Source organism: Brassica oleracea, chromosome C4, assembly GCF_000695525.1.
Source record: "Brassica oleracea var. oleracea cultivar TO1000 chromosome C4, BOL, whole genome shotgun sequence".
NCBI lineage: Eukaryota > Viridiplantae > Streptophyta > Magnoliopsida > Brassicales > Brassicaceae > Brassica > Brassica oleracea.
This window is the reverse complement of record NC_027751.1, coordinates 2,028,472-2,040,651: the sequence shown is the minus strand read 5'-3', so window position 1 is coordinate 2,040,651 and position 12,180 is coordinate 2,028,472. Positions and strand designations below refer to the sequence as shown.

The following is a 12,180-nucleotide window of genomic DNA, read 5'->3' as shown; positions in this document are numbered from 1 at the left end:
AAAGGTTTTTTTTTAATAATTTACCAAAGCTCTACCTAATTAAACTACATTATCCCCACCGTCACCATGCATCATAAACATTGACAACAATCACAATACACCAACTTAAAGTTATACCCACTTTCTAGCCGCATTATTGTATATTTTCAAAATATAAAATTACAAGACGTATAATTCTGTTAAATTAGCTCTCAATTTATTCCCACCAGAACGTCTTGTTAATAATCAAATCATACAGTAAGGAATCAAAGAAATACTCGGCTTTAATTTATTTTTCTATATCTTAGCTAATTTCTCAATAGTCAATAGTCTATTTGAACCTTTTTTTTAGCAACAGTATATCTGAACCTTTTTTTTTTTTTTTTGTAACTGACAGTCTATTTGAACTTATAGTTCTATTTATTGTCATAAATCTTTTAGAAAAAAAAAACCCAAAAAGAGTGCATGGAACCATCATGTCCTCGATCAATCTAGACACACAATGTGCACACACCCAAAAAATAGAGATATGTCCATTATCATCATGTACATAAAAAAATATACATAGAACTGTAAAATGCTGATCGAAAGCCTTACTTGTCAGAAGCAGTAAACTGATCAGCAGGTGTACTTATCTCACTCTCAGCAGTACCACTACTTGTGCTGGTTTGTCCAAGCAAACTACTTATTGAACGAGCCTTCACCATCCCAAGCTTCACTCTCTTGCTCTTCAGTTCCACCACCACTGCCTTTTTCTTATCTCGGCCGCCACGACCACCAGCACTCTTGTTCATGCTCCTTACCCTTCCTTTACCAAGATGATGCTCACAAAGAGAATACCCATAAAGAGTTTGCTGAAAACATCTCCATCCTCTACCGTTAACGCGGCTGCACCTTGATCCTTCCTCTAACGTACCGTTCTTCTTGGCTTTCTTCTTCTTCCCTTTGCTACCACCACCGCCTCCACTAGCTTCTTCCTCATCATCCTCTTCTTGTTCCTCGAAGCTTATAAAGCCTCTTCTTCTCTTCCTCAAAGTAACAACATTTTCATTCTTCTCGACAACTATTATGTATTGCATACAGATGGTTAATGATGCAACTTAAAAACATGTTTTATTTTCACCAAAACGATCAAGCCTTACGTGTACCTTGTGTTGAAGAGTCAGATTCTCCTGTGGGGTTAACGTTCTTGCTGCGAAGGTTTGAAGCAAGAAGGAATAAAAAAACTTAATATAAAGAGATGAAAGCGATTTATATATGAGTGCAAGAAAAAAATGATAATAACAGAGAGCAGTACACAAGATAAATAGGGTCGATATGGGGACCATAAAAGCATCACATGCTAACGTGCACCGTCACGAGGTGTGCATGTTTAGAGTATTATTGAGTATAGTCATCATCGCTAACTACTACTCTTGTATTTCCAAATGTTTTAGGTGTGCGAGAAGAATGATGATAATATAAAACCAAAAGAAACTAAGATGAATTTACAAATTTGGGGGATTAATTAGATCCAACCTCGATTGCTCATCTTCAAAACATATTCACATATAACAAAAGCTTTCTGGTTCTAACAAAGTTAAAAACTATGTATTATCTAATTAGTAATTACACCCACGTAATAGAGATGAGAAGGAACTGTAAGGATTCATAAAGATTCATAGCTAATGATCGAATTTACTTACCTGCCGGATGCATCAGCACTACTCTTTATACCATCGTCATCCTTTTAGAAAAAAAATGAAGAAAAAAATGAAGATGAGCAGTTGAACATTATTTGTTTTTTTTTTTTTTGAAAACTGGCCTTAAACATTATTTGCTTCTAATAAGAAAATCTGCAAATGAAGAAACTCCAGTGTAAACTAAATCAATTATTATTTCCACACACACACACAAAAACAAAGTACGGTCTTAATATAACACAAACTGCACCCAAGTGTCGAACTGTGGATTATAAATAACATTAATTAGGAGTTTCTAATTTAATGTCAACGTATAGACAAGAACTCACCAAAGCTTTCTCCTGCTTCTTGTCAATCACATCTCTTTGCTGACCATCTGAAACCGGCGCGGGTGGTTGCGAAAGCTGAAGAAGAGAAGCAAGAACCCCGTCTCTGTCTTGGCCGCAGAAGTAACTAGCGGTGGTCGTCGGTGACCGGTTAGAGTAGAGATCTGAGAGAGGAACAGGTAACAGAGACGAAAGAGGAAGAGGCACTTGTCGTTTACGGATCCTCATCCGGAGAGGAGATACAAGAGATTCGTTACTTTATTTTTCTCTCTTCAGGTCTTTTTGTTTGCACCAAAGAAGAACTGTAGTGTAATCTTTTTTTTTTGGGTTAACACAGACTTGGAAAAATAAATAGAAGAAAAAGGATTTGTGGTGTTGTGTTTTCTTGGTAATAATGGTTCTTCTCTCTCTCCCCCACACACTTTTATATTGTTGTTGCACCCAAAAAGTAAGTTAGTAGTAACTGAGAAAAGAAGAGTCCACCTTGGAATGACTGAGATTATAAACCATTTTATATATTTTATAGAACGGTTCACTCCAAAATATGAACTTTTAATTTACCCCACCATTTAGGACCAATCAAAATAACACATAGATTATTAATTAAAAAATATTAAATTAAATAAAAAATAACTACAAAAAATAAAAACGTTAATTTTAACGACGCTAACGCTTCCAGCGAAACCCTAACCCTAAATCTTAAATTCTAAACCCTATACCCTAAATTCTAAACCCAAATCCAAATCCCTAAACCCAAACCCTATACCATAAACCCTAATCCTAGACCCTAAACTGAAATTATATACCTTAAACCCAAAAAAATAGACTATAAACCTAAACCCTATACCCTAAACCCAAGTCTTAGACCGTAAACCAAAACCGTAAACTCAAACCCTATAGCATCTAAGTTTGGGGTTTGGGTTTAAGGTTTACCGTTTGAGTTTTAGGTTTAGGATTTGGGTTTAGGGTATAGGTTTCGGGTTTATGATTTACGGTTTGGGTTTAGGATTTACCGTTTGGACTTATGGTTAAGGTTTTGGGTTTAAAGTTTACGGTTTGGGTTTAAAGTTTACGGTTTAGGTTTAGGGTCTAGGACTTGGGTTTAGGATATAGAGTTTAGGTTTATAGTCTAGTTTTTGGGTTTATAGTATATAATTTGGGTTTAGGGTCTAGGATTAGGGTTTAGGTTATACGGTTTGAGTTTAGGAGTTTCGATTTGGGTTTAGAATTTAGGGTATAGGGTTTAGAATTTAAGATTTAGGGTTTAGCTGTAAGCATTAGCGTCGTTAAAATTAGCGTTTTTATTTTTTGTAGCTATTTTTTATTTAATTTAATGTTTTTTAATTAATAATCTATGTGTCACTTTGATTGATCCTAAAGGGTGTGATAAATTTAAAGGTTAATTTTAGGAGGTGAATTTAAAAGTTCCGGTGAACCTAAGTTTTGTACTATTTTATATACTTGCATTAAAGTATTTATCTATTACAAAATACATAACCGGTAAGAAAATGGTCAGTGGTAATAATGGTCTGATTATTACTGATTTGGTGTTATTAGCCGGGTCAACTACTAGGATTAAATTTTCCAAATTTGTAACTAGATAACATGATTATGAAATAATTTACATAAATAATCATGTAAATGTATCTCCTACGAAAAGATTGGAAAATTGGTTGTTATTGACTTGACTGTAGTTACACATGTATAATGTGATATATAAATCCAATGAATTAATATATTAAAAACTGATATGATAGTAAAATTAATTTTTATTTATATCTAAACTAATATGATATTAAATTTGATGTATGCCTTTTATTGAGTGGGTAGGGAGATAAGTTTTAGGAGTCAATTTGCTCATAATATAAAAAGACATGGATATTAACAATTTTTCTATAACAGTAAACTTTTGTGTCTAGTAATTAAGGTACCATCATGTGGGATTTAGAGTATTCACCTAATTAACAAGAAAGTTTTGTGTACATGGTGCAATTTCTCTAAGTTTTATCCTTAAGCTTTCATGGGTGGGTCCTTTTTTACATCTCTTTCTCCTTCGTAACGTTTTTTTTTCCCGTTTGTTATCACTTTGTTTTTGTTGTTGCTTCTCTATTTTCCCCATTCAACTCTTGCAAGTACTGGAGAGACAGTGTATTCGAGTTAACTCGGACGATACAACTAATCAATTCATAGTATATTCATGATCCAAATAGTACACATCCCATATTTAAACTAAGTATATTATGTTTGTCATGTGAAACTGTTCACATTTGTTTATCAATTGATAGAGATCGTATTATATTTTATTTATTATGACAAAAATAAACAATGATAAGAAAAGGGGGGAACGATAATGTTGCACCAGCACTTGCATCCCTCGTTGAAATAGGTGGGAATGGGCGGCTGGCATGTCACATTAAGACAAAAATCGACAAAACAGCTCCTTTAATTTTTCCTTTGTTATTGTGCAGGTGTAGGATAGAAACAACACGAGCGGGCGTCTTAACGTGCACCTCGTTCTTTCAGGTACTTTTTCCAATTGTGAATATCTCGAAAGTATGAAATTATATGTGTTTTTATTTTGCCACTTAAAATTTCTATATTTATGATAGTTTATTACGTGTGAAAGAACGAACAGTTTAGAGCTGAGAGTATGTTTCTTTCTTTTTAATGCAATTTACACACATTACCATATGTGGTCTAGCTGAACGAGACATTGATTCGTTTCTTGTCTGACTTTTCTGATGAAAGACGAAGCGTGTTTTCTACTTGTGATATTGAAGGCTTTGAACCGACCCATCTGCTATATATGTCTGATGATAAAGTATATATTTATCAATGTTTATGTATCTTTCGACACACTATACTTAGGTGCCGCTTGAGTTTGTTTTACGTGACCTCGTGCGAGCTTTTCCTACGTCAATGCAAATGTGGTGTTAGCCTTTAGTGATTTCGCAGAGTTGGTGATCTGTGGTTGGAGATGAGTTGCTCCTATGATGGATTGGGAGGATTGTAAATGAGACAGTAGCGTTCAGTCATTTCTTGTCTCCATTACATTCATTATGTTGATTGCTGAGAGATGATGTTCTTGATCTTATATGAGTAGAGTTTAGTTATCTATATGCATACTCCAAATATTATTTTTTACCTCCTTCATAATAATGAATTAAAAACACACTGACATTTTGAAAAATAATATTAGTAAAGAAAACATTTAATTATATAGTTAATTAAGTTAATAGAAATCTCATGTAAATTAGATGAAACAGTTATGAGAAAACACTTCAGAAAATTTATTTTACTATCTCAACTATCAAAATTTGTTTTATCAAACTTATATAGATAGAAATTATAATCTTATACGCTATAACTCGCAAGAACTTTTTATAAAAAAAAAGAAAGAAGTTATCATTCACACTGATAACTATGATACTATTCATTCTACTATTATATTTTTTTTTGGACAAAGACTAATCATTCTACTATTATAAGTCAGTTAATGCAATCCTTTTAAAACTTTTTAAAAGGAAATTATCAGATTTTATTTATCATTAAGCCAGTTTTAGTTCTTTATCTACCTAAAAACACAATAACTATTCCATATGTTTATTTCTGGTTAATTAGTTATTTGATAAGGTTGATTTCAGATTATGGAAATGCATTATCTCTACTGTATTAATTAATCATGATTCATATCTTTTCAAAATAATTAATTATATTTAACCAAATTTTTTGAATAGTTGTGTGATTCTTCATTACTAAATTTTTGGTAAGAAAAATAAAAGTGTAATATAAAATAGCCAAAATTGTACATGTAATCTGGTCAAAGAGATTGCAACTAATCCAGACCGTCCGATAACACTCTCTCTCTCTCTCTCCTTGTCTGATTTTAAATACAGAGTCTTCTCCGACTTTTATTTTTAATAATTGACACAGGATTTGATCGTACCGAACGAAAGCGAAGATTCCATTGACGAATCCGAGAAGGCGAGAAGGTTCGAAGCTCAGTGACGATCATCGTCACCCAATTTGGCTCAATTCACTTTTTGAGGTTTCCGTAATTCTACTTTTTAACACAATCTGTCTCAAGTTCGGTTCTTTGTACGGTGGGTTTACTGTCCTGATGGTTAACTGTCTTAAAGTCGAGAGCTTTAGGGTTTTTACAATGTTAAATCTCAATTTAGGGTTTTTTTTTTGCGAATTGGGGAAAGAGATTCATGATTGTGTTCGGTAATGGAATAATTGCTTTTGTTTGATTCGGACAAGACATGAGACAACCATCTTCGTTGTTTGTGCTGTCTCTCTGTTGTGTTCTATGTCATGTGAATCTTATAACATTATGGTTTTATTTCATGCAGTGAATAAAACAAAAGATCCAAAGGAGTTTTAATTTTTGTGTGTTTAATTGATGGGTGAGGAGATTTCAAACACAGTGAACCTTGATTTGAATCTGGGTCCTGGCCCTGAGGTAACGAATGCTTCTGCCTGGGCTAATGGACCGTTGAATGGAGAATCTGAACCTCTGAGAAGGTTTTGGTCGAGTTTAAGACAGGTAGATGTTCGTCATGTTCCTCCTGGGGAGACGCATAGCCCACTGATAGAGCTGAGTCAGCTAATCATCCCCTCCGCCTTACCAGCTGGCGAGGAGGAGTCTAAAAAGTGCGAGAACGGGAACAAAGTGATTGAGGAAGACAGCGTGAAAGAGGAGAAGAGAGTTGTTGAGAAGAGCGTTGGAAGCGAAGGGAGCTTTTTCGATTGCTATGTGTGTTTGGACTTGTCCAAGGAACCGGTTGTTACCAACTGTGGCCATCTCTTCTGCTGGTCTTGTCTTTACCGGTGGCTACAGGTCTCGGAAGCAAAGGAGTGTCCTGTTTGCAAAGGGGAAGTATCGGTGAAAACCTTGACTCCAATCTATGGCCGTGGGGAGAAAAACAAAAGAGTCTCTGGAGAGGGGGTTTCAGACAAGAACAAGAAGATTCCTTCGAGACCTCAAGCGAGGCGTGTGGAGAGTCTGAGGACTACTCTTGAGAGGTCAGGCTATGTAAGGACGGAAGGGATTAGACATTTACAAGATGGGCAGCAGCTACAAAGGGAACCTAGGACAGGAGAAACACCAGCTAGACAATTTCTTAGCCGGGTTATGACTTCAAGAGGAGTTAGAGCAGAGCAGAATCAGTCTAGTGCACCACTGGTGGCGGCACCGTTAGATGATTTTAGACAGATGGGGGCAGCCATCATCCAGAGGCAGTTGATGCAGGCAGCAAGATTGATGGTGCCGTTTTCTCCTGTGTTGACCGCCGCTGAGAGATTAGAGGATGCTTATTTGATGAGGCATACGTTTGATGAGCAACTCAACAACGTTCCTAGTGTTGGTGGGGAAGATAGAGATTCGTTCTCAAGCATAATTGGGGTGATGAACTCAGAGAGTCAAGTTGATACTGCAGCTGAGATTGATTCTATGGTGACTGTTTCGACTTCTTCATCTGTGAGAAGGCCACATGAGAACAACGGTTCAAGGGTCTCTGATGTAGACAGTGCAGATTCTCGTCCACTGAGGAGGAGGAGATTGGCTTAGAGTGGTTTATGACTTTCATGCAGTTTAATTGTTTTGGTTTAGTTTAGTTTTATTTTTTGGATTTTGGATTTTTGAATTTTTGGTTTATGCTTAGGGATGGTTATTGAGTCAAAAAAATTTAATAATATAGTCAACCGCTTATAACGTATATATGTTCAGATTGTGTTAGTGCAACTTTTTTTTTTCGATATGGTGAATCAAACTCTGTAGTTGGCATTATCATAGGCCAGTCTGTTCATTTTGTATCAAAAGATTAATAATGTATTCAAATGGTTATAGAAAATATGTATATATTCCAATTTATGCTAGTCCAATGTACATTTCTCTCATCTGATGAATATAACATCAACTTGGTCGACTTCCCCAATCACTATATAAGCAATAAATTTCAGTCCAAGCAACAAGTCGCTTTGGCCGAGTGGTTAAGGCGTGTGCCTGCTAAGTACATGGGGTTTCCCCGCGAGAGTTCGAATCTCTCAGGCGACGACCATTTTTATGTTTCATTTTAACCTTTGTAAGCAGTATTTAAATTTTGGTTGGAGAAGAAGCAAAAAAGGAGGTTCTTGTGGTTCTGTTCTTGGATTTTTCTTTTCATGCAGCATGATTCAAAGCATATACATATATACACGTGCATGGGGTCATCATCATAGCGAGTCGCTGAAAGATGATTTTGTATCAGGAAATTTAACCCTTGATCCGAGTATATCATCTGGATGCTATATTACTATATTTTACAGATTGTTCAACTGTGTCAAGATGATTCTTTTAGGTACCTATTATGAATTCTCAATCAAATGATGCGTAATATAATGTAGAGATTTTCTAATGATTGCAAAGATAAATTACTAGTAGTATGGTCCAGAGAGGACGTGCCAGACGTGAAGGCAAACACTTCACATTTCCTACGTTGAGTACTTAAATTTATCTTTTAAAAATGTAATATGCGAATGTGTTTCTTTTTTCTTCTCCCGATTTTATCGCGCAAGAGAGAAACAAAGAGACTTGCAAGAATTCATTTCTTTTTCTCTTTGTCAAACTTCCAAAACATTCCAAGATCGTTGATCTTTTTTCCAGAAACTGGACGTGGATTTTATTCAAACTTCTCAGAAACAGATCCTCTTGTTGGTAATCTAAAGTATTCATCATCATCATTCTTGTGGTGTTGATTCGATGGAAGAATAGAGGTAATTAACAATTCATTTCCTGATTTTTTTTACCCTCATTCGTGATATGATCTGAAAAAATATTTTGCAAAGTCATGTTTCAAAATTGTTATTTTTCCCCATACAATAAACAAAAATAGATTCATAAACATTGAAACATATTAAATAAAGATGTCATGAACAGATAAAATAGAGATTGGCATAAAGAGAATCCAAAAACACACAAGAATAAGACAAAAAGATCTGAAGATATGTTCTGTTGCGGAGGTGCGGATGAGGAACCCGCCGGTCCGCCAGCAAACCAGTATTCATCAGCGCCTCCTAACAAGGCCGGAAATAACAATTTTGGCGGTAACAATCCCTAACTTCTCCTCGCGCCTAACCCTTATCCCTTGCTTTGTTGTGATTAAGCGTTTGCGTTTTGCATGCGTTTAGGCGGTGGGAACAGAGGAGAGCCGAGGAATACAAACGCACCTAGATCAGGAGGTCCTGCAAAGGTTTTACCTATAGAGATCCCTTCTATTCCATTGGATGAGCTGAACAAAATATCAGGTAACTTCGGAAACAAGGCACTGATCGGTGAAGGCTCTTATGGACGTGTCTTCCAAGCTAAGTATAATGGAGGCGATGTTGCTATTAAGAAGCTTGATGCTAGCTCTTCTGAAGAACCTGACTCCGATTTCACCTCACAGGTACACACATAAAAATATTACAACCCTTCAGCGTAATTAATTTAACCAATGATTAATCTAATAATTGTTTTAAGTAATTTCTCTATTAAAATGGCAAGTTATCGGTGGTGTCACGGCTTAAAAATGAACATTTTGTGGAACTGATGGGGTACTGCTTGGAAGCAAACTACCGCATTCTTGTCTACGAGTTCGCAACTAAAGGTTCCTTACACGATGTGTTACATGGTACGTGAATTTAACTCTCACTACGCATGTTTTGTTATGGACTATATGTGATATTGGATTGGTCTTTAGGGAGAAAGGGCGTGCAAGGAGCTGAGCCAGGACCGGTGCTGAACTGGAACCAAAGGGTCAAGATCGCATATGGAGCAGCCAAAGGGCTTGAGTTCCTTCATGAGAAGGTCCAGCCACCAATAGTCCACAGGGACGTAAGGTCGAGCAATGTCTTGTTGTTTGATGACTTTGTGGCCAAAATGGCTGATTTCAACTTGACCAACGCATCTTCAGATACTGCCGCGAGGCTTCATTCTACTCGTGTATTGGGAACGTTTGGCTATCACGCTCCCGAGTACTGTACCATAAACCAATTAATTAGTTCATCTCTTTTTATCATCTCATATTGTTCTAGTAAAGATTATGTATTTGTTCTTGATAATTTACAAGGGTAATCTTGTGTTAGGTATGCTATGACGGGACAGATAACGCAGAAGAGTGATGTGTATAGTTTTGGTGTTGTGCTATTGGAGCTCTTAACAGGAAGAAAACCTGTAGATCATACCATGCCTAAAGGCCAACAAAGTCTTGTTACTTGGGTACGTGCACATATTAATTAATATAAATATGTATGTTCGAAATGATTAATGCCCTTATTATGCTATTATAGAAGTTATAAATCCTTTTACTTTTGTCTTGTTTTTGCAGGCAACTCCGAGACTAAGTGAAGACAAAGTCAAACAATGCATAGATCCTAAGCTTAACAATGACTTCCCTCCCAAAGCAGTAGCGAAGGTCCGTTATTTTTGGTATTTTGGCTCTTACTAACCGTTAAATAGTTATTAACGCACCTAGATGTTAATTTGAAAGATGCATAGAAACCTATTTCACTATTTGCATGTAGATAGTTTCAAAATGATGTTCAGGCTTCTTTAGTAGCTAAATCTTTTGTATCGAGTTTCTTGAACTTTCAACTTAAATTTAGATGGAAGTACGTAAATTATCTGTTTTTATTCATGATGTAAGTTTTTTGAATGGGGATGGTATATTTAGATAAGATTTTTTTTTTGTTTTTTTACTCATACTGAATCATAGCTACCTAAAAGTCTAAGCTAATGAGTAATGAGGAAGGATCTTGTGGTTTATTAGTTTTGTAATGCTGACTTTTTTTTCTTTGTGGGTGGTCGAACAGTTGGCTGCCGTGGCGGCCTTGTGTGTTCAGTATGAGGCGGATTTCCGGCCTAACATGACCATTGTTGTCAAGGCACTTCAGCCTCTCCTTAACTCCAAACCGGCCGGTCCTGAGTCTTCTTCCTGAATTACCAGTTAACCAATTCTCTTGGTTTTGTTTTTGTTGTTGTTCTGGCTCTCTTCCTCTCTTTCCTTCTTGTTGTAAGATGTTGTCATTATATTTTTCTGTCAACAAGATGTTGTCATTGGAATGTAACTCACTGGTTTAAAGCCCTCCTTTTTTGGTCTAGCCTGGCTACATTGATAAGGTAATACAAGAAATAATAAATCAATTGTTCGGATGTAAGAGCATGTTTATAGGCAAAACTCTCAAGTGTTTTTTAAGTGGGCCCTAATGATTTTTTAATGATTAACATTAAGCTAAGAGATATAATTAAGATACACTTAATTATAGGGGTTTATTGGTAGTTTCTTAATTAAAGTTCTTAACAATTAAAAAAATATTAAACTAAAATTTAAACAATTTTTTTTTAAGGATAAAGTTTATTTATTAAATAAAACAAAGTCAAACATAAGCCATCGAAACTTAGTTGTTGTCTTGATCACGTTCAAATTTTCTCCAAATATGTTCAACCAAATCACGTTTCCATTGTTGATGCGCTTGTTTATCACAAATTCTTGTTCGAACACCCATCTGATTGGCGATATTTGTAGGGATATCTGTTGAATATGTGAGATCGACATGTGAACTTCCGCTGTCTTCTCCTTGTTGAAAACTGGAAAGATCAAATTGAGTGTGTTGATCTCGTTCATTTTCGACTATCATATTATGGAGTATGATACATGCTCTCATAATCTTCCCGATCTTGACTTTATCCCAACAAAGTGCTGGATTTTTAACAATGGCAAATCGAGCTTGCAAGACTCCGAAAGCACGCTCGACATCTTTTCTGACAGCTTCTTGACATTGAGCAAATAAAGCCGCTTTCGGACCTTGTAGTAATTGAATAGATTGGATAAAAGTTGCCCATTTCGGATAAATACCATCGGTGAGATAGTAAGCCAACGAATAAGGATTTCCGTTCACCGAGAAATTCACATGCGGAGCTTGACCATTGATTATGTCATCAAAAACAGGTGAGCGATCAAGAACATTGATATCATTTAGGTCCGAAAAAAGCATGTCATATCCAGAGATCATATGAAGCAACCGTCTCTAAAACGATTGTAGGTTTACCCGAACCACGAGAATATTGCCATTTCCAAGCGGTGGGATAATTCTTCCACTCCCAATGCATACAATCAATGCTTCCTATCATCCCGGGAAATCCGCGTTGATCTCCAATATCAAGTAGACGATGG

At 36.0% G+C, this 12,180-nt stretch overlaps 3 protein-coding genes and 1 non-coding gene across 5 annotated transcripts; 3 read left to right on the top strand and 1 right to left on the bottom strand.

Moving 5' to 3' along the window:
* Window positions 1–498: 498 nt before the first annotated feature.
* Window positions 499–2,386, bottom strand: LOC106339461. The gene is made up of 4 exons (XM_013778279.1): window positions 1,991–2,386; window positions 1,665–1,705; window positions 1,128–1,171; window positions 499–1,042 (listed from the first exon to the last, which is right to left on the bottom strand). Exons 1-4 carry the CDS (start codon window positions 2,213–2,215, stop codon window positions 573–575), a joined length of 780 nt encoding a protein of 259 aa, XP_013633733.1. The 5' UTR covers window positions 2,216–2,386; the 3' UTR covers window positions 499–572.
* Window positions 2,387–5,893: 3,507 nt separating this feature from the next.
* LOC106336915 lies at window positions 5,894–7,764 on the top strand. Of its 2 annotated transcripts, none has more exons than XM_013775892.1 (2): window positions 5,894–6,090; window positions 6,343–7,764. In XM_013775892.1, the coding sequence occupies exon 2, from the start codon at window positions 6,393–6,395 to the stop codon at window positions 7,557–7,559; it is 1,167 nt and encodes a 388-aa protein (XP_013631346.1). In that variant the 5' UTR covers window positions 5,894–6,090; window positions 6,343–6,392; the 3' UTR covers window positions 7,560–7,764. The 2 variants fall into 2 exon arrangements, with proteins under 2 accessions (XP_013631346.1, XP_013631345.1); XM_013775891.1 differs by having other exon boundaries at window positions 5,895–6,035; window positions 6,343–7,763.
* Window positions 7,765–7,963: 199 nt separating this feature from the next.
* On the top strand, window positions 7,964–8,045 carry TRNAS-GCU. The gene has a single exon. It is a non-coding gene; the product is annotated as a tRNA-Ser (tRNA).
* A 525-nt stretch (window positions 8,046–8,570) lies between these two features.
* Window positions 8,571–11,117, top strand: LOC106340393 (probable protein kinase At2g41970). Its single transcript, XM_013779275.1, has 8 exons — window positions 8,571–8,743; window positions 8,907–9,073; window positions 9,158–9,414; window positions 9,513–9,639; window positions 9,709–9,982; window positions 10,094–10,226; window positions 10,336–10,422; window positions 10,820–11,117. Exons 2-8 carry the CDS (start codon window positions 8,974–8,976, stop codon window positions 10,943–10,945), a joined length of 1,104 nt encoding a protein of 367 aa, XP_013634729.1. The 5' UTR covers window positions 8,571–8,743; window positions 8,907–8,973; the 3' UTR covers window positions 10,946–11,117.
* The last annotated feature ends 1,063 nt before the right edge of the window (window positions 11,118–12,180 follow it).

What these genes read in the sequence shown, in the direction of transcription:
- LOC106340393 (XM_013779275.1), top strand. Translation starts at nt 8,974, where the DNA reads ATGTTCTGTTGCGGAGGTGCGGATGAGGAACCCGCCGGTCCGCCAGCA. An exon ending in TTTGGCTATCACGCTCCCGA is followed by an intron (nt 9,983 to 10,093) that starts GTACTGTACCAT and finishes ATCTTGTGTTAG; the next exon opens with GTATGCTATGACGGGACAGA. An exon ending in AACAAAGTCTTGTTACTTGG is followed by an intron (nt 10,227 to 10,335) that starts GTACGTGCACAT and finishes TTGTTTTTGCAG; the next exon opens with GCAACTCCGAGACTAAGTGA.
- LOC106339461 (XM_013778279.1), bottom strand. Translation starts at nt 2,215, where the DNA reads ATGAGGATCCGTAAACGACAAGTGCCTCTTCCTCTTTCGTCTCTGTTA. An exon ending in AGAAGCAGGAGAAAGCTTTG is followed by an intron (nt 1,706 to 1,990) that starts GTGAGTTCTTGT and finishes TTTTTCTAAAAG; the next exon opens with GATGACGATGGTATAAAGAG. An exon ending in ATCTGACTCTTCAACACAAG is followed by an intron (nt 1,043 to 1,127) that starts GTACACGTAAGG and finishes AATACATAATAG; the next exon opens with TTGTCGAGAAGAATGAAAAT.
- LOC106336915 (XM_013775892.1), top strand. Translation starts at nt 6,393, where the DNA reads ATGGGTGAGGAGATTTCAAACACAGTGAACCTTGATTTGAATCTGGGT.